This window comes from Dysidea avara, chromosome 3, assembly GCF_963678975.1.
Source record: "Dysidea avara chromosome 3, odDysAvar1.4, whole genome shotgun sequence".
NCBI lineage: Eukaryota > Metazoa > Porifera > Demospongiae > Dictyoceratida > Dysideidae > Dysidea > Dysidea avara.
This window is the reverse complement of record NC_089274.1, coordinates 9,157,749-9,177,609: the sequence shown is the minus strand read 5'-3', so window position 1 is coordinate 9,177,609 and position 19,861 is coordinate 9,157,749. Positions and strand designations below refer to the sequence as shown.

At 37.2% G+C, this 19,861-nt stretch overlaps 1 protein-coding gene across 2 annotated transcripts in view; it reads right to left on the bottom strand.

The window, feature by feature from the left end:
• Positions 1 to 19,861, bottom strand: part of LOC136249264 (uncharacterized) — an 81,096-nt gene that overhangs the window by 36,434 nt on the left and 24,801 nt on the right. For both annotated transcript variants that reach the window (XM_066041223.1, XM_066041224.1), the window contains exons 5-7: positions 15,634 to 16,346; positions 10,221 to 10,266; positions 7,871 to 7,936 (exon numbers count right to left, since the gene is read on the bottom strand). In XM_066041223.1, the coding sequence (XP_065897295.1) occupies positions 7,871 to 7,936; positions 10,221 to 10,266; positions 15,634 to 16,346 (825 nt within the window). The remainder of the gene's footprint in view (positions 1 to 7,870; positions 7,937 to 10,220; positions 10,267 to 15,633; positions 16,347 to 19,861) is intronic.

Genomic DNA, 19,861 nt, shown 5'->3' with positions numbered 1-19,861 from the left:
CTATATAACAGGCTAAATTAATCTGCTCTGGGTAACATATTCAGTAAATGAAAGAGCGAGATATTCTAAACGAGCAGTCAACCACTCTAATAGAATAGTCACCTTTACATTTTCTTTTAAAAGCTGAATGTAACTACTTAATTTATTGACAAAACATAGTGAGATCACTTAAACTTCATTAATTGAGCCACTGAGCCACTCAGACCCCCATGAATAACATTCATGCTTCAACTTCATGTAAAGTGTAAATTTAATTCCATCCATAACAGCTTATAGCTGTAAAAAAGTGCTCACCCAAGCAAAGCAGAGTTAACTGCGACAAAAAGCAATGATATCATAGTGCAGCTATGTGTGAGGTATGGAAATATTAATCAGATGATACAATATGGTTGTTGAAGTATTAATAAGAACTATGCATGTGATGCTGCTAGCTTTTAAGTGTGTAAGCATCTTCATAAATGCCACTCAAATTTGATTCTCAATAAAACAATAGATTATCTGATAGCTTGGCCGCCTTTCCCATATAGGGCAATGCTATGAACAAAGGAAAGGCAGCCAAACTCAAACTATTTATTGCTATCAAAGAATCTATTGCTTTATAGATAATCAAATTTGAGTGGCATTTATGAGGATGCTCACACACTTAAAAGCTAGCAGCATCACATAGCTCTGATTAATACTTTAACAATAATATTGTATTATCTGATATCTGATTAATATTTTCATACCTCACACATGGCCACAACATGATATCATTACTTTTTGTCGCTGCTTTACTTGGACACACACTTTTTTGGATATGTTGTTTTGGATGGGATATATACACGTATTCATAACACAAATTATGGGGTTCAAACATACCTTTAAAATACTGCCAGTAAAGCTAAAAGTACACATAAAACATATGGTAACAAGGGCACAGAAGAAATTATCAGTTGTTGGTGGTAAGTTGGCATATACATGGTATACAAAGCTTATAAAACATGATCTCTGTTTCTAGATGATGAAGATGGCAGTGAAAGTTCTCGTGGTAAGTACTGTTAGAATTAAAGTTACCAACTTGTGCAGCCAAAAAGTGTATGATTGAGCAATTAGTCGATAGCTAGCAAGTGATATCTGAATGGTTTCACAAATACTGCTGCCATTTCTCCGAAGAAGCAAACCCCCATCACTTCAAATGCAAGGAGAATCAGTAATATCATAGTATACTGTAGCTTTACTTATGTAGCTCTTTAACTGTGACGTAGTAATGATCATAGTGGGATGTGCAGTGCACATGTAAGCATCCCTGCATGTAATTTATCTATCATGTTCCATTGTTTTGTGGTAGAGTTACTTATAAGCCTGAGTCAAATATGCTGACATTATAGGCTAGAGTGATATGTCGGCATAATGCAAACATACTAAGTGAATATTTCATGCCATGGAGCTTAAGTCCTTGTAAATAGATCAATATTCCCTAATAGAGCAGCCAGCAGAAAATTCAAATCGCAATCAAATGTAAATAGCTCCTTAGATCCTCTCTATTCAAACTGTCACTTAGTTTTTTTTGAAAAACTCTAAAAGAGCTTCATGATTAAATCCAAAGAAATTCTGTTAACCTAGGAGGCATAATGAGAGTAACTGAAGCTTAAAATTTGGGGAATTCCTGAAAGCAGTTTGGGAAAAATTTTAAGTATATTTGACTCAGGCCTAGTTAGTTATTGATTAGCTAATATTATTCAGAAAAATGTACATAATTATAGGGTGAGTGTGATACTCAGTTACATGCAACAGTAGAAAGGTTTTAATTAAACACTTGTGTGGGCCAATGTTTGAATTGTAAAATAACATGAAGGTATACTAATTTCTCAGTGCAAAGACTAGGGGGAGCAGTAAGTTAGCTAACACTTCAAGGGTTGTAATTTTAACCATCAGTGTTTATGTACAGGCCCAAGGCAAGGATTATTCCCTATGCCCAAAGTTAGTTTTTTGGCCACAACTAGCAGTCTCACTTCTAGCCCTTGGATGCTGAAGGTTAGTATATAGATAATATGATAAAAAACCATCTTGAAAATTATTACTACTGTTCTATACTGTAGAGTATAAACATAATTATGTACTTCACTTGACTGTTCAATTAGAATGCAGGCGCATGTTTGACTGTTGTATTAGAGTAAATTGATCTGGGACTAGATCCTGTATTCTTACATGCACTGTTGGGATAGTTTGAGATGACTATCACTTTTATACCTGTGATATTAACTACAGAAAAATCTGAAAAATCTGTTTTGTCATGAAACTGCTGTAACTTGCCAAGCAGCTAACAAAGTATACTATTCAAAGTTCTAAAAAAAATTTAACAATGGTACCTCTGGTGTGGACAGGTTAAGGATAACGTGTATATATGTATGTCAAGTAAATACTGATAGCTCAGGTCTGGAGAGGTTATATTATAGCTATACTCACTCACTGCATTTCTGTGCCATAATTTTTTGAGACACTATGAATTTTGCAGTGGTGGCCAGCATTTGTTGCACAAAGGCCTTTGGCAGTACTAAATCTATTCTTAATGGATAATAATGATGTTCTTTGTATCATTTCTAAAGAATTATTTGGTTGACGTATTTGGTTACACAATCATGCATGTGGAAATAGGTCAGGAACTTACAATTGACTTCTTCTCTGTTCAGAGAACTCTGTACTGTTGTATTGCATATTGTGAACTTAGCAACAATTAGGTCTTAGCCAAACTTCCATAACAAGATTATGATTAATTGCATTTGTTCATGTTAAAAGCTATGGCATACATTTCAACCAAGGATACATGTACCTGTCAATTGCATGGGTGAATTGTATAGCTAATATGCAGTTGAGACCACTGGCACCTGAATAATGGAAATCATGCACTTGCTTATTTAGCCATGAGTAGCTAAGCACCAATAAGCAAGTGCATGTATGGCTCCAGTGAACAAGTGCAGCAATTGCACATATGAAGAATTAACACTGTGGTGACTATAAGCAAGACTCTGTGCTGCATAGCTAAATGACAAACATGTAGCCCATAAAACAGTTGAAGTGGGACAATGTAACATAACAATATCAATATAAGCATTTCCATTAATTCAGCGGTAATGCACTGCATAGGGCATACCCAGACTTTAGGTGCATTTGAGGAAATACCCCCAAGAAATAGTTTGAAAATAGATACTAAAAAGGTTGGAATTTTGTGGTATTTTAGTCAATGAAAATAGCACAATTTTTAAGCAGCAAACTCAAGCTCAAGACTAGCTATATATAGATTACATCTGGCAAATATCTCTACTGCTACTGCAATTATACCATGTGTGCCTAAATGTATTGGAGTGTCACAGTGGATAATTATGGATGGGAGCTTGAGTGCTCTATCAGCAGGGCAGTGGAGTAGGCCAAAGAGTGCTTCAAGACAATTCATGTATTATTTGAAGAAGTGTTTCTATATCTTTCTCTTTCAAAGTTGCCATATTATCTTTCAATCCAATCCATTTCAAAGTAGTGTTTTTCTTCAACATATGAGCAATAGCATTACATGAAGATATGAATGCTATTCATGGGGGTCTGAGTGGCTCAATTCCTCAATTAATGAAGTTTAGATGATCTCACTATGTTTTGTCAATAAATTAAGTAGTTACATTCAGCTTTTAAAAGAAAATGTAAAGGTGACTGTTCTATTAGAGTGGTTGACTGCTCGTTTAGAATATCTCGATCTTTTATTTACTGAATATGTTACCCAGAGCATTTAATTCGAGATTAATTAGCTTGATATATAGCTACTGCTACTTATTTATAGTGGTATTTAGTAAACTACAGCTGATGGACTTTTCTACTGAAAACTTGGGACTTGTATAGCTAACAAAATTGTGGACCTTTTGCTGACATTGTGAACCTTTTGTGCTGAAATTGTGGACCTATTCTCTAAGAGGGCGGTTCTTCTGGACCCCCTGACTACGGGCCTGACTGCAGATGCATTAAAGCATATAGTTGCTAGATATAAAGTGTCTGGAAATAGTGATTGTTGGAGTAGGTGAACTTTAGCAAGCTGTATCTGCCAGTTGGTGTACATTTCAGACTCCAAATTTTTATCACGGTACTAACATAGACTAAAGTTATATATACTAGAGTTTAGCGGCAATCGGTTCTTTCCTTGCGGAATTATGAGCTGTTGTCCGGATATAGATTTTTTTGTCCGGTAATCGATCGTTTTTTCGGACAGACATGTGGGCTTTGTATTCCTACCTGCTTCAACCGATTGGAGTGATTTTTGGTATGTAAAGTGCCAACACATATGTCCTCCTATGCTGCAAATATCAGGGCTATGAAGCCGTTTGTTTGGTTGCTACAGGTGTCCGGATATAAATTCGTCCGGGAATCGATTAATGACTCTACTTTAATAGCGTTACTTGTGAATGCAACTTCAACTTACTGCACTGGGCCCTGGTGTCGGTGCAAGTCGAGTTACGCCACTGTAGTTTATATAGCTGCTAACTACCCTGTAACAAAAAGTCATACACTGTATCGCGATATTCATTGACAAATACTTATTATGTTGTATTTTTTAATTGTGCAAATACAATAAAGCTTGACTTCTGATCTATCCATCTGTAGTAGCTGATGTCATATCACAGCCTCTAAAACTTACCAAGATCTACACCAGATTGCATCTGAGAGGCTTTAATTTTCAAAAATTTCCTGGGGGGGCATGCCCCCAGACCCCCCCCCCCCCCCAAGCTAGCTCATGCTACACACTTCGGGGTGTGCTTTGCACACCACAGTGTGCATAGCACTCAGATTTTTTTTAATGGCCAATTAAATTTGAAAATGGCTAACCAAAACTGATTTTGGTTGGCCATTTTGTCCAAACAATATTTTCATGTTATATTGTGCACTGCCTTGGACCAGGTGTGGTCCATAAGTCTGAAAAGTCCGTATCTCTGAAACTGTGTATAAATAACCATAAAATAGCATAAGAAAACTTTTTAAAATATCAGTATTTTTGACTACCCTAATAGAATACTCACTACTCTAATAGTTCGGTTAACCGAGAATCTAGATAAATGGGGTCTGGATAACTGAGGTTCCACTGTATGGGCTTCCATAATGGCTCTAACTTCAGCTTCTGTCTGGTGAATACCATGAGCATCAATTTGATAACCAAGATATTGCATTAATGTTGTCATGAAAGTACATTTATCTTTCTTTAATCTTAAGCCAGCTTAAACCCACAGAGAACTTTTGGGAAATGCATGTTTACACATTAGGTGGGGTAATTTATTCTTACAGCCTACAAATACACATAGATTAAAAGTGTGTTCACTGGGCTACTTGGAGAAGGTTAAATTAACACTATAACTACAGGGCTTACTTGTTGTGAAGCGATGAGTCATGTCTCCGTGTTTCACAATTCTTTCCACGTGTTTAATTTCGATTGTGGGTTTACTCATGTGAGTTATATATGGCCTGATAGAAAATTTCAAGACGAATTGATTGGAAGTTGTTGCAAGGTGATAGAAACAACTACCATCAAGTTATCAACCATTTTGCAAAGGTATGTGAAGGATTTGTGTGTTTCCTTACCAAAAGAGTTATTTTCCATGGCTAGTTTCGGTCTCATCATCTAGCGTTAGGGTAAAACCCTAGGTATCATTTTAATCCTTGTTACATCGCAAGTAGAATGACATAAATTGCACGGCCATAGGATGGACACTTCAAAAGTTACAGCACTTTGTACAAAGCATGCTTATTTATTTAGTATAAATCCAGTTAAATTATGTGGATTTAAGGGTTAAGCAATCTAGACAGAACTTCAGCTAGGGTATGGCTATGTTCTTTGGGAGTTTTGCCTGCCACCAAGATGTCATCGAGGTAGATCAACACATTGGGAATATCTTGAACCAAATTCTTAATTGTTCGCTGGAAAATGCCAGGGGCCAAAGAAGCCCCAAAAGGCAAACGATTGTAAGCAAACAGACCCTTGTGGGAGTTGATCACCACTAAAGTTTTAGACTCATCATCTAATGGCAATTGTTGATATGCCTAGCTCATATCTAGAGGACTGAATTATTTTCCGCCAGACAGTTCAGCTAAGACGTCCTCAGTTTTTGGAATTGGAAACTGATCCAACTGGACAGCTTGGTTAACAGTTAAACAGTAGTCTCCACATAAGAGGATGCTTTGTTTGTCACATTACCACAGGTGCAGCCCATTCAGAAAATGAGATTGGCTGTACAATTCCCGCTGTTAGTAAGTTTTTTTAAAATTCCTGTTCCACTTTATGATGCATTGTCTATGGTAAAGTGGCTTTGTAAAATTTGGGTGGTGCTTGTGGATCTACAGCTAGTTTGACTTTGGGGCCTGTAAAGGTGCCTAGCTCATTGTGAAAAACTTCTTGGAACTGAATCAAGACGGGGCTGAGAATTTTGTCCTGTAGTGATAGCACTTGCTTACTTATTGTTGGCCAGTCAAGTTGAAAATATGAAAGCCAGTTTTGTGCTAATAAGGTAGGCCCTGGTGTATCAACAATGCTGGCATTTTTGGTTTTGGGATTCAACATTACATCCCCTGAATAAGTAGTAAAAATTTGATAGGTTTCAGGGTAGGGTTTCCTTGTGGCCACAGCTGTTCATAAGTGTCCACTGATATAACTGGAACAGCTGCCCGTATCAATTTGCATGTCAACTGAGTGACCATCAATTGTCATAGTAACATTGAAAAAATTATTTAATTCGTTGGTGTTGTTGCAGGTATTAACAGTAAACATTTGATTGTACTCACTTGGTTGCTCTTGTTCATCTATATCATGGTCAACAAAATGTGTAGGTTGCTTTCCTGAAGTATGAGCTGACTTTGTTGGTTGCATGCTTCGACAAATCTTGGCTACGTGTCCTTTCTTCTTACAGCTATTACAAACAGCTTCTTTATGATAGCATTCAGTAGCTTTGTGATTGGGTTTCCCACAGTGACAACAAGGTTTACTGGTGCCTGTTGTTCCAGAAGATCATGATCGCTGCAGGTTGAAAATCGGATTAACTGATTATGGTGTGCTGTTACTATCTTAGAGTCCTGTATAGCCGTTTCATAAGCTAGAGCAATCTCTGTAGCTTTCTTAAGGTCCAACTGTGACTCAGATAATAGCCATTGTTGCAGTGCAGCAGCATTAATTCCCACCACAAGCCTGTTGCGAAGCATACTGTCCAATGAAGCACCAAAATTGCAATGTTCTGCTATGTCACAAAGCTCTGCTAAGTAAGTTACCACTTTTTCACCAGACTTTCACGCTCTTGAATTGAAATGAAACCTCTGCATGATTTCTAAAGGGTGTGGGTGGAAGTGGTCCTTTAATACTTCCACGATCTGAGAAAATAACTTCTCAGATGGCTTGCTTGGCGATATGAGGCCTGTAAGCATATGACCCCATGACAATGATAAGTATGGCTCATTTCTTATCAGCCGCCATGGTTCCATTGGCAAGGAAGTAGTATTCCAAATGCTCAATGTAATGTGTCCACACTTCACCATTTGTTGGGTTGAAGGGGCCAACTGAAGTAGCCATCCTCATCGCCAAATGAGGTAACGTTAAATATTTCTACACTTAGTTCAATAGCACACACTCATCATATAAACAATACAATTAGCAAAACACGTACAATTACAATAGTGCATGTGTACAACTATTATTACATCATCACACACACACACATACACACACGTACACACACAAATACACACATGTATACACACACACACACGTACACACACACAAATACACACACACACATACACTATATCCCAGTAAAATTGTTTACTTCAGGTTTGTCATACTCTATGTGATATAGCTATAACACAAGTTACTCACTGTTTTTAATTTGATCAATCACTTCTGCTCCTTTTACCAACTCCATTAATGTAGTTGCTATTTCAGCTAATAATAACAGGATGACAACACATACTAAACTGTGAAAAGGTAGTGTGACCTCTAAATACCCAGGGTTTAAAATCAAAGGTGGAAGTTAATATTACAATGGTTAATTTATCCACAAACCTATTTTCAACTCATTCCTTGAAGCAATTTACTCTGTAGGCATGATAAAAACTCGAACTTATTTTATGTGGATAATTGGTTATAACTCATAAAATATTGATTGGATTAGCATCAGTCTTGGTACTGAATTCACCTTTGAGCCCCCTTTATATAGTATGTACAAACTGTGCTGGATCCTGAAAAACAGCTAAAAATGAAAAGTGGATTTTTATCAAGAGAATTAACATTTCAGCCAACCAAATGGTGGTGACAGTAAAAGTTTCAATAACAGACATGTGTAGCAGGCTCCTTTACAAGTTGGGGAAAGGATTGTAATGGATAGTGTAATTTTATGGCTTCCCATAGGAAATGTATGGTGAAAATTTTGCTTGATTGTAAATATTGTGTTAGGAGTTTGAATGAAAATATTTTGAAATATTTTTAGTGGTCAAGCACAGTACTACAAATGAACCAAATTTCAAGATCGTGTGTAAATGCATCGATGAGTTGTTAAATGTTTTTGATGATCCAGCTCAATGTGTACATACTATAGGTCTAGCAATCAAATTTCAACTTGATCTGATAAAGCATTAAATTTGCAGTGGACTTTTGTCATGCCAGGACATTGGGCAGGAAAGCCATTCGATCATGCAACACACATACACATGCCCATCTCCACATGGACATCATTACAGCATTTTAAAACATGTGTATGCATCACAACATATAGTTTACCTACCCTACCGTATGCAAGATGACTAATGTACTGTAACCTCACTCTAAGTGAACACTAGCTAGATATTTGCCTTCTTATTCATATATCTCAGACTACAAAGAAACCTGAATTAAAGCACAAGATGTTTTTAGTGTTGTATCATGTGATGACTATGCCTTGCCAGTGCCACTAGAGTTGTCAGCTTAGAAACAAAAAGAAAACAATTGCTGACTGAACAAGTGCTCCGTACTGTTTGAATTATCACCAGGTAGTATTTACATGGCTAGGCAGGTGCTAATGCCTCAAATATCTCAAGGCTACCTCACCTCTATTCTCTGACCATACTGATAATTACACAAGTTGTTAACTGTCCATCCCACTATACTGGAAGAGCTAATACCAATCCTCGTCCTTCACTCCTTGTCACAAAGCTGTGCCGTTTTTTATAATCACATGATCTTGCTTCTATTTATTGCCTCCTATTATTTGTATACAATCAAGTTACTTGTAGGGAAAATCCCTTGGATAACCTCATCTCTGTCCATCAACAATATAGTCAGAAAGAAAAAAAAATTGGCGAAAATAACATGGTTATAGTATTGTGTAAATTACGCTATCTATTCTTGTACAATAGTGGAGTAGCTAACTTTAATCCAGCTCATATTTTGATTGCTCTGTGAGTGGCTGTTGGTGGGACAAAGTAGTCTGATGCCAAGACAAATTCCCTGGCTTGCCCGGGTTTGGCTACACCATTGCATTTTTGTTTTATAGTGATTTGTGTAAAGTGTGCAAAAATAAGGATAAGAGTAAGAAAATAAACCATGCCCTTTGGTTGCTGGATGGCTGAAGCAATTTCAGTATGTAAACTGCTGTACTAAACAGGCAACTATCTCGTTTGGATGAAGGATCATGAAGCTACATATGTGTAAAAATTGAATTTTCTTTATTCCTGTCAATATACCCCTCCCCCCACTCCTGTGTGGCACACTGGCTTCTTGGGCCTCACAACACACTACCATGCGTCTTGATAGCCATATGAACAAGATATGACACATTATTCAGATAAACACCTCAGGTAATATACTATGTAGATCTTTGCTCAGCTGTGATCACATATACAGTATTTTATTGATGATGTGTGAGTGTTTTGTTAGAGTGTTTGCATGACTGTTCTATTAGAATATATCGATTTTCAGCTTTTCATGGGGTATTGGGATGGGGCTTAGCTCCATTCAAATTAGTAAAACCAAGGGTGGATTTCAGTTCCTTATATAGTCCTTCTCTTTTCTGCCAATAAGGGTGCCAGCTTGCCAAACATATTTATTTGGAAAATGTTCGTCCAAATTCTTCAAACTGCCCCTGGGGTTACAGCCCTGCATAGTGTTTCAAACATACTTGGCAGGAAGTTTAGCTGTAGTTGTGCGTTTACATCTGCCCATACACAGTAGGATACACACAAAAGTTACTTACAGTGATCTGTTTGAGAAACTTGCTTTGACCACTCAAACACTTCATCCTGTATAAGTATATAAGCATGTTAACATTTAGTATAAATTCAAGTCAACGTTGTTTTAATGCAGTAGTGCTTAATAGTAGGATTCCACAAATCACAATATCAAAAATCTCATCACAAAAAGATATTTTGTATAATGTTTTATTTAACTAGACATGCACCACAGTAGACTGCGTGGGCACACACCTTGTTTTCTACATTATTTTCAGAAAGTTTGTATGTTTGTAGTTTGTTTGTCATTTTATACAAAATGCTTTATGCTAAAAGCAGCCTTATAAGAGATAGGAATGCTGTATAGAGCCTGCACGTATTAACCTTCCAGGTAAATAATCTTGTACAAGCTACGTACATACCTATACGATGGTAGCTAGCTAGTCCTCTTACATTGAGAGGCTACTACCATATGCCACTAAAAATCAACATTTACTATGCGATATGTATAAAGATTTAACGATTAGATAGTTGTAATCAATGCTGCTTTCCCCTTTCAGCTGCTTCAGTGGTCTATACTTGCTTTGAGCAGTTTATTCATACCAGTTTGAATACAGGTGAAGCAAGTTCCTGAAGATGTTCTAATGCCTCTCACAATGGGCTAGATGGACATAAAAAAATGTATCTAGTCTTGTAGGCTATCAGAAATAATGAATTCCTTCAAGGTGAAAGAAGTGTGTTCCATACTTACACAAGCGAGAATGATGAACACCCTTGAGGCTTCCTCTAGAGATACTCTGGTCTATAAAAGATAATTCTGTGTGGAATTTATGATCTAAAGAGTATGCTTCCTTAGCAGTGCATAGCAAGGTATTTTATGAATTTATAAAATTATTTGCAAACTATAATCTAATTCACTAGCTACATAAATAATAGCAAATAGGATCTAAATTTTATACATGGTTGATTAATTTAGCTTGGTATAAGCAAGTGTGTAACTACAAGCTGCTCTTGGTTTCCCATTAAATAATTTGTTGTTCCATTTAATTTCATTTTCCTGATTTTCAGATTAAATAACCATAGGTTACTAACTAGTTTGCTGGTTCTATCTTAAAGAGTAACCACATTATACTTCCAGCTAGACACCAAAGCAAACCATTGATGAACTTTCTAACATTGAAATATCAAGATACATGGTAGTGTGCCATGTGGGCCAAGAAGCCAGTATGCCACACTGTAAAAAATTCAATTTTCAAAAATATGTAGCTCCATGATCCCTGGAACCAATTTTGCTATAGAGTTGTCTGCCAGGTAGAGGAGTCCACATAGCAAATTTGAAGGAAATCAACCATTTCCAAGATTTATTTATTCATTAAGATTTTACAGCACAAGTGCTGAAGGTCTGTAGGACTCCTGGTCCTACAGCCTGTTTAAAGTTGTTATAGAAAGCGTGTTTGAAAAGGTGAAGAAAGGAGAAAAACCCATGACTGGATCTGGGCAGCTTCGAACCTGCAGCCATTTGATTAATGTTCGAACGCTTACAGGAATCTTCCAGGCAATCAGGATTTTTCTCCTTGTTAGTTTCAAGTATTTGTATCCAGACAAAGTTTCAGGTTTTTCTTTCTTCTTTACTTTTTGCATACTTTGCAAAATAAAACACAAATTCGTACTCCAATCAGCCGAAAAAATATTTGGCACACTTTAAGGAATTATTAAAGCAAATCCTCAGTACCAATTCTGATGAGAATCCAATCAACAAGTTATGACCAATTATTCATGCAAAAAAAAAACAAAAAAAAAAAACATTTTAAAGACCAACTGCATGTAAATTGAGATACTCCATCTAATAGTACAGTCACCATACATTCAGTAGGTAGTGAGTCACCCTGTAGAGAATTCGGCTACAACCATGTAGAGAGTTCAGCCTACAAACAAGTCATCCTGTACAGAGTTAAGCTACAAACAAATCACCCTGTAAAGAGTTCAATACAAACAGGTCACCCTTATTACACAAGTCACTCTCTAGAGAGTTCAGCTATATTAAAAGTCACCAAGGTGAGTACAACTACAAACAAGTCATTCTGTAGGACGTTCAGCTATATAACACCCTGTAGAGAGTTCAACTGCAAAAATTCACCTTGTAGAGTGTAGGGAGTTCAGTTATAATTATGTAGGAAGTTCAGCTATAAACAAGTCAGCCTGTAGAGAGCATAGCTACAAAAAAGTCCTCCTATAAAGAGTTTAGCTAGTAAAAGTCACCCTATAGAGAGATCAGCTATAATCAAGTCACCATGTAGAGAGTTCAGCTACATTTCAACATTTTAAGTCACCATGCAGAGAGCTCAACAGCAAAAAAGCCATCCTGTAGAGAATTTAACTACAACAAAACAGTCAACCTGTACATTACAATTACAATCACTTTGTAGAGAGTTCAGTTATGTTGAAAGTCACCATATAGTGAGTGCAGCTCCTAACAAGTCATTCTATAGGCAGTTTAGCTACATAGCAAGTCACTATGTAGAGAGTTCAGGAACATAACACCCTGTAGGGTGTACAACTTACCATATAGAATGTAGAGACATGTTACAGGTCACTCTGTCTATATTACAAGTCAGTTAGTAATACACACACAAATACATCTTTTGTCTTGTTCAACAACTCCTGTAGTAAAGAAAAAGGAAGCCCCAAAGCTAGTTTATGACCGGCTTTGTAATTACAAAACTAAACCAAAAACAGTCAAGCTGTAAAAAATGGTGCAGCCCACAAAAGGCTAGGGTGAAAAAAAAGATATGAAATTAAAAGTGGTGGCCAAGAAATGGCTGTGATTGTACATAGGTTACTGGCAATGGTGAATTTTGTGCCGAATCCTTGGAGGAAATTTACCTGAATTGCAGCTATTAAATTTTTTTGCTGTTAACCTATCATCACAGCCATTTCTTGGCTGCCACTTTGATTTCATTCTGGCGTTTTTGGGGACCATATCGTTTTACAACATTTTGCTGTTTTAGTATAGGTACAAATGGCTACTCAGCATTAGCCTGGCATTGTATGATAGTGTTGCGAACCAGTATTACCTAAGTCAAGCCAATTATTGACTAAGGAGCCTTTAAACCAGTTTTGCCCACCCACTTGGTAAACCATAAATTACCCCTGCTGACAAATGTTAACATCATAACATAACCTCAAAGCATGTGTAAATATGTGATTGTAATAACTGTTATTGTAAGACAGGGGTAGTTGGAAAAGGCAGATACAATCGGACGCAGACACGGACGTGGACGCAGACATTTTCAAAAACACTTTTACATTTATATAACAGTTATTTTTCATACCTAAAGGTTTTTTTTTACAGCAGTCTTCGCTTCCAGACCCGGCATCAATCTTGTCATAGCGCTTTTCCATTGACTAGACCAGCACTCCACAGAATGCCAAAGAATATATGGTGTTGTACACATGCTCTAAAGTCTAATACAGAATTATACAATTATAGAGATTAGCTTGTATACCCCATGCAACTTAGCTTAGCAGGCCAAATCCACTTTTAGTATAAGGCGCAGGCACTTATACCAAACGTCGAGGGTTTCAAGGACCTGGCCTACGAGACTAGGTTGGGACACGCCAGCTCAATCTCTATAACACTGAATTAGATTTCTAGAGCATGTGTACAACACTATATGGTCTTTAGAGTACTAGTCTATCCTTCACACATGTGCTTATAAATGGATAAGTGCTATGACAAGATTGATGCCTGGGTCTGGAAGCAAATGCTGCTGTAAAAACAACGTTAGGTATGAAAGATAACTGTTTTGTAAATGTAAAAGTGTATTTTAAAAATATCAATGTCTGTGTCTGCCTTTTCCAACTACCCGATGTTGATGGTCACTTTGGTACCACCCTAAAGCTTCCAACAGGCATGTTGAGTACCATCATGTCTGCTAATCTACAAACAGACAACAATATCCAATTATTCACCTTCCAATAACCAGTTTTAGTAAACTCTGCAGGTTCACAGCACTATTGTAAGACCAAGCAAAAGTGCTCCAGCACCAAGGACATGGCAAATCCACTGTGGCAATGGCATAACTATTACATATGTAAATATGATACTATCCATCACAAAACAGCAAAGCTTTGAAAAAATGGTGCGGCCTTATAAAGCCTGGGTGAATAAAGTTGTGAAATTAAAGGTGGCAGCCAGGAAATAGCTGCAATGATGTGAATGCTAATAAAGTTTAACAATACACACAGCCATTATCAAATTTTTTTAGCATTAACATCATTGAAGCCATTTCTTGGCAGCCATCTTTGATTTTCACAATATTTTTCACTCAGGCTTTTTAAGGCTACGCCTTTTTTATAGCTTGGCTGTTTTGTGTGGATCTCACTTCTTTTTGTACTTTATTGGGCCTCAAAACCAGCCTATGGCTGACTATTCTATACAGACACAATGGCGATTATTGAAGACAGACTTATAAATGTATTGTACTGCATGCTTTACTTCATACTTATAATAGAATGCACATTTTTTGAGGATTTCTAATAGAACATACATAGAAATTTCTAGAACAATCTAGTACTTCTATTGGTAGATCTATGAAATTACATGTTTATTTGTAAGCAGATTTAAAGTAGAAATTTCATAATAAAGCAGAAATTAAGCAAGGTGATCAGCCAAGATAGCAGTGGTTCAGTGGATAAGGATGCAGGTGTTAAGTGTAGTTCAAACTCTGGTAAGATTTTTTGTGCAACATTTTTACACTGCAAAGACTGAGTACGTATATCAATCCAGTAATTTTACACTTGTTTGGTTTTTACTTTATAACTTGGTAGCTGTAACTCTATTGCTATTCGAACTACGTATGAAAAGGCACTGCTACAATGATCAGCCTATGTAGTGTGTACACACCAATTTTCGAGCTATTCCCATACTCAGTTTTCCCTGTAGCCATGACACAAGTTAGACATTTTTTTACGCGAATAAATGCTCATAACTCCTTAGATAATCATCAAATTCACAGCAAACTTGGCATGTGAATTCACCGTTACACACTCTTCATTCGGGCAATCAAATTACATGTTTACATTTTATAGCAATTTTTGCAAAGTGTGCAAAAATAAATCGAAGCCCCAGTAGCCTTACAGCATAAGAAAAAACCCGAAGAAATTAAATTGAAACTTTGAACACCCATGTCTCACAAATGGCTATTGCGAATTTAACCAAAATTTGCAGTGTGGCCTACCTTACCTGGCGGACAACTATACAAAAATGATGTGCTTTGGAGAAGGCCATCGAGCTATGCACACAAAAAAAGCTGTAAAAAAGCTGTTTTCTTTCTTCCTGTCAATATACTCGTGGTATGGCATGCCGGCTTTCTTGGCTGCACGAGAGACTACTGTGTGTCCTTATTCCTACACAAATACAGTACTATATGTACCTACCATACTGGTGATTTGAGATGGCACACTTAGTTTCATATCATTGATCTGGATGAAAACAATATTCAGTTTAGCAAAGTCAACCATCATCCTGGCAGTAACTGTACACTCTAACAAATAAAATACTACTGCTTTTGAAATGTAGTAAACAAGTTCAACACAACCCTCCTTAATGGCTATAAACACAAGTGAATAGTTCTTTAAATCAAACTTTTCAGATATCAATTTTTTGACTTTACACTGGATACTTTCAGTACATTTTTCTACATTGACTTTTATTCTTAAACGAGGCTTCAAGACCCCTTTCTCTTCTTCATACACTTCACAATGAAGAACTAGACCAACATCTAGTGCAGAAGGATCAATTTTTGACAAAAAGTTATCAAATATTTTCTGTACTTCTTCACACTCACACTCAGTTATCTCAACGATTAGTTTCAGAATGTCATAATCAAAAATTGTCCAAAAATTTCTTAGCATTTTCCATAGCTCATCAATGGATGTTATCTTGACAAACACATCTTCATCAAACAAAGGTATCTTTTTAGCATTTACAGTAGAAATTGCACATAGCTGCTGAATTAATGTAGCAACAGATATGTTGGCTTTGCACAATGCTTCTTTCACTTTAATAGTCATTTTAGCAAATTCCACTTCAATTTTCTGAATACTTGTTAATTTAACATCCTTATCTTTGTGTACAACAATCTGTGTGTCTATGAAATAAGGACAGTAACACAGCAATGCTTTATTAAATAAAGTACCTATTTTTATAATTTAAAGCAGTAAGTAGACTAGTGTAATACCGAGTGTATATCCTTAAACTAACTTGTTACTCTCAAATTACACAGAGCTAATTACAGTGGAACCTCCCTTATCCAGACCTCTATTATCTGGGTAACTCCATTGTCCAGACAGCCCAAATTAGTGTGTAGTTGGAGTGTAGTTGGAGTGTAGTTGGAGTGTAATTGGAAAAGGCGGATACAATCAGACGCAGACACAGATGCAGACATTTTTAAAAAGCACTTTTACATTTATATAACTATTAATTTTCATACCTAACGCTGTTTAGTCTTTGCCTCCAGACCCGGGCGTCGATCTTGTCATAGTGCTTATCCATTTATAAGCACACATGCGAAGGACTAGACCAGCACTCCACAGAATGCCAAAGACCATTATAGTATTGTACACATACTCTAAAGTCTAATAGTTATACAATTGTAGAAATTAGCTTATATGCCCCATGCAACTTAGCTTAGCAGGCCAAATCCACTATCTTACGCCTTTTAGTATAAGGCGTAGGCGCTTATACCAAGCGTTGAGGGTTTCAAGGACCTGGCCTACGAGATTAGGTTGGGACATGCCAGTTTACTCTCTATGACACTGAATTAGATTCTAAAGCACATATACAACACTATATATATTATGGTCTTTAGAGTGCTAGTCTATCCGCACATGCACTTATAAATGGATAAGTGCCATGACAAGATCGACACCTGGGTCTGGAAGCAAATGCTGCTGTAAGAACAACGTTAGGTATGAAAGATAACTGTTTTGTAAATGTAAAAGTGTATTTTAAAAATATCCATGTCTGCGTCCATGTCTGACTGTATTCACCTTTTCCAACTACCCCAAATTAGTCATGTGGCTTGTAGTTTATTGAGTTTGGTTTAGATGAAAGCACAAGGAGGGAGCCTAAAGGTTGCTATTCACCTGTTTGGTGGCTTGTTTATTTAACTAATAATTAATACCACTTGGTTGCTAGGTGATACTGGAATTTTACAGCCCAGGGGAGTGACCATGAATGTTCTGTAGTGACTTCCCCCTCTGCCCGAGTAGGCAAAAACAGTGTACCTGGGGACCAAGGACCTGGGGACCCGCGGAAATCCAACTCTGCTTGGAATTTTATACACTTCACAGTATTCTATACTTGTACTAGGTACCTTTGCAAGTAGTCTTGCATGGCCAATCCACCTTTTCTCCCCTCACGGCGTCTCGCACGATGTTTACACCAATTAGAAATTATAAACGCCTCTAAAAAGTGACTCAAGCTCATTGCATTTATAGACCACTGCCTGCTGCACAGTAAGCATATTAGTCTACTATGCCGCCTAGCTACTTAGAGTAGTTTAGGAACATTGTACAAATGTACCATGATGTATGAAGAGCTGCTGGAACTTGTTTAGCTTGACTTAGCTGGTAATTGTTCTCCCGCTGCACAATGAGCATGCTAGTCTATTATATCACCTAGCTACTAAAGTAAACATTGTGCAAACAAATATGAAAATTGCGAGTGACTTGTAATTAATGCAGTCAGCTTCAGACACTTTTTCAGAGGCACTTATAATTCTAATTGGTGCAAACATTGTGCGAGATGCCGTGAGGTGGATTGGCCGTGCAAGACTACTTGCAGAGGTACCTAGTACAAGTATAGAATACTGTGAAGTATATAAAATTCCAAGCAGAGTTGGATTTCCGTGGGTCCCCGGGTCCCCTGGTCCGGGGCCACTGTTTTTACCTATCCCCTCTGCCCACTAAACTGCATACTACTAGCAATAACAACATTGCTTGTATTAACATAATAGCATGTTATTCTTACTTACAGATATTTCTGAGATACGGACAGTAGTATGCACCAGACTGCCCAGATAAGAGAAGTTCCACTGTACATCTCACACAGCATGCCCTAGCTATTACCCATTCACCACATTGTGTTACACTTTACAACTATGCCACAACAAAAAACAACAAAAACATACATAATTTGTGGTGATATGAAGGAGGGGATAAGGCAGGAGTTAGTTACACCATTGTCTTCTGGTTGCAAGGACATACATATGTACCTTGGTTCTATGAAATTCCCACAACCCACAACCCAAGGAGTAGTGTTGGGGCAATTACTTTTTAAAAGTAACTTGTTACATATTACATATTACTTTCAACTGAACTATTTAGTTACAGTTACATATTACCCATAAAATAAAGTAACTATAATAATATTACATATTATATTACTTTGTTTCCACAGCTTAAGCTGTCACGTGTGACTCTATTACCTTATCACATGACATGATTGTGTCGTTGGACAATGTGCAAATCTTGGTTATAAGTAACCTGGTGAATAAGCTTCGTTCAGTAGACTTCATTACTTCGCTTCTACCACAGCAGATATCTCAGCTGCTTCGCAAAATTTGTTTCATTCTGTCAATGAAAGTTTTCAGTTTCTTCTTACTTTTGAACTATTTGACTATCACACTAGTATAGTACGTAGATACTGGTTCTGAAGTTATGTAAGTCCACTACAAAGGAACCTAGGAGGGCTGCTACAATTGCAGCCATAAGCTTCAGCTTAGTTGCTTGAGTGCAGATTTATATATTATCAGTGAAGAATTGTTGTAATATGAAGACAACAGCAATGACAGCATTATATGCCTTTAAATTGGCATCAGCTTAGTCATGTAAGACAGTAAGAGAAGGGTCAAGAGCATGTAATACAGCAGATCCCTTGACCTGTGGACTGACAGCTCAGCAGTTGGCCACTTCAATATTGTGGAGACATTATCCTCCATGGATACCGTCTCCTACAAGCGGTCCACTTGGAATACCTTGCTCACAGGATTCCAGTGTTTAAGATTTGCTTTCACAGCACCTACCAATGGCACACAGTGGAAACTGTGACACCTTGAGATCAGGTGTAGGTTTCATAATAATGTTCACGCATGGCTATGCCTTTGCCCATGTGTGGCTGTGTATTTACCTATGCAGAAACTTTCTATTATTATTTAAATATCATGTAATATACATTGAAAATATACAATAGTTGTAAAAGAACAACAACAAAAATGGGTCAAATTACATATTGCTGTTATTTAATCAAAACCTAGGACATCTTTAAAGGCTGAGCCATGCGTGGGCAAAGGCTGAGTGACATGTAGTGTAAAGGCTGAGCCATGTGTGTTATAAAGGCTAAGTCACACGTGGACAAAGGCAGAGCCACATGTAGATGTTGGAGGCACGATGAAACTATTATGGATGAGTTCTTACATGAGTGATAACATACAAAGCAAATGATGCTCTACCTGATGATCGAAACCTTCATATTGCAATCAAAGAAGTATTGTGCGTACCTACTACAATATGCCAAAAGGCACATATAGGGCTGAAGCAATGTCTAATCAAGCACATAGTTTATGTGACAGGATCTGCGAAAACTCGACACATTCATGCAAGC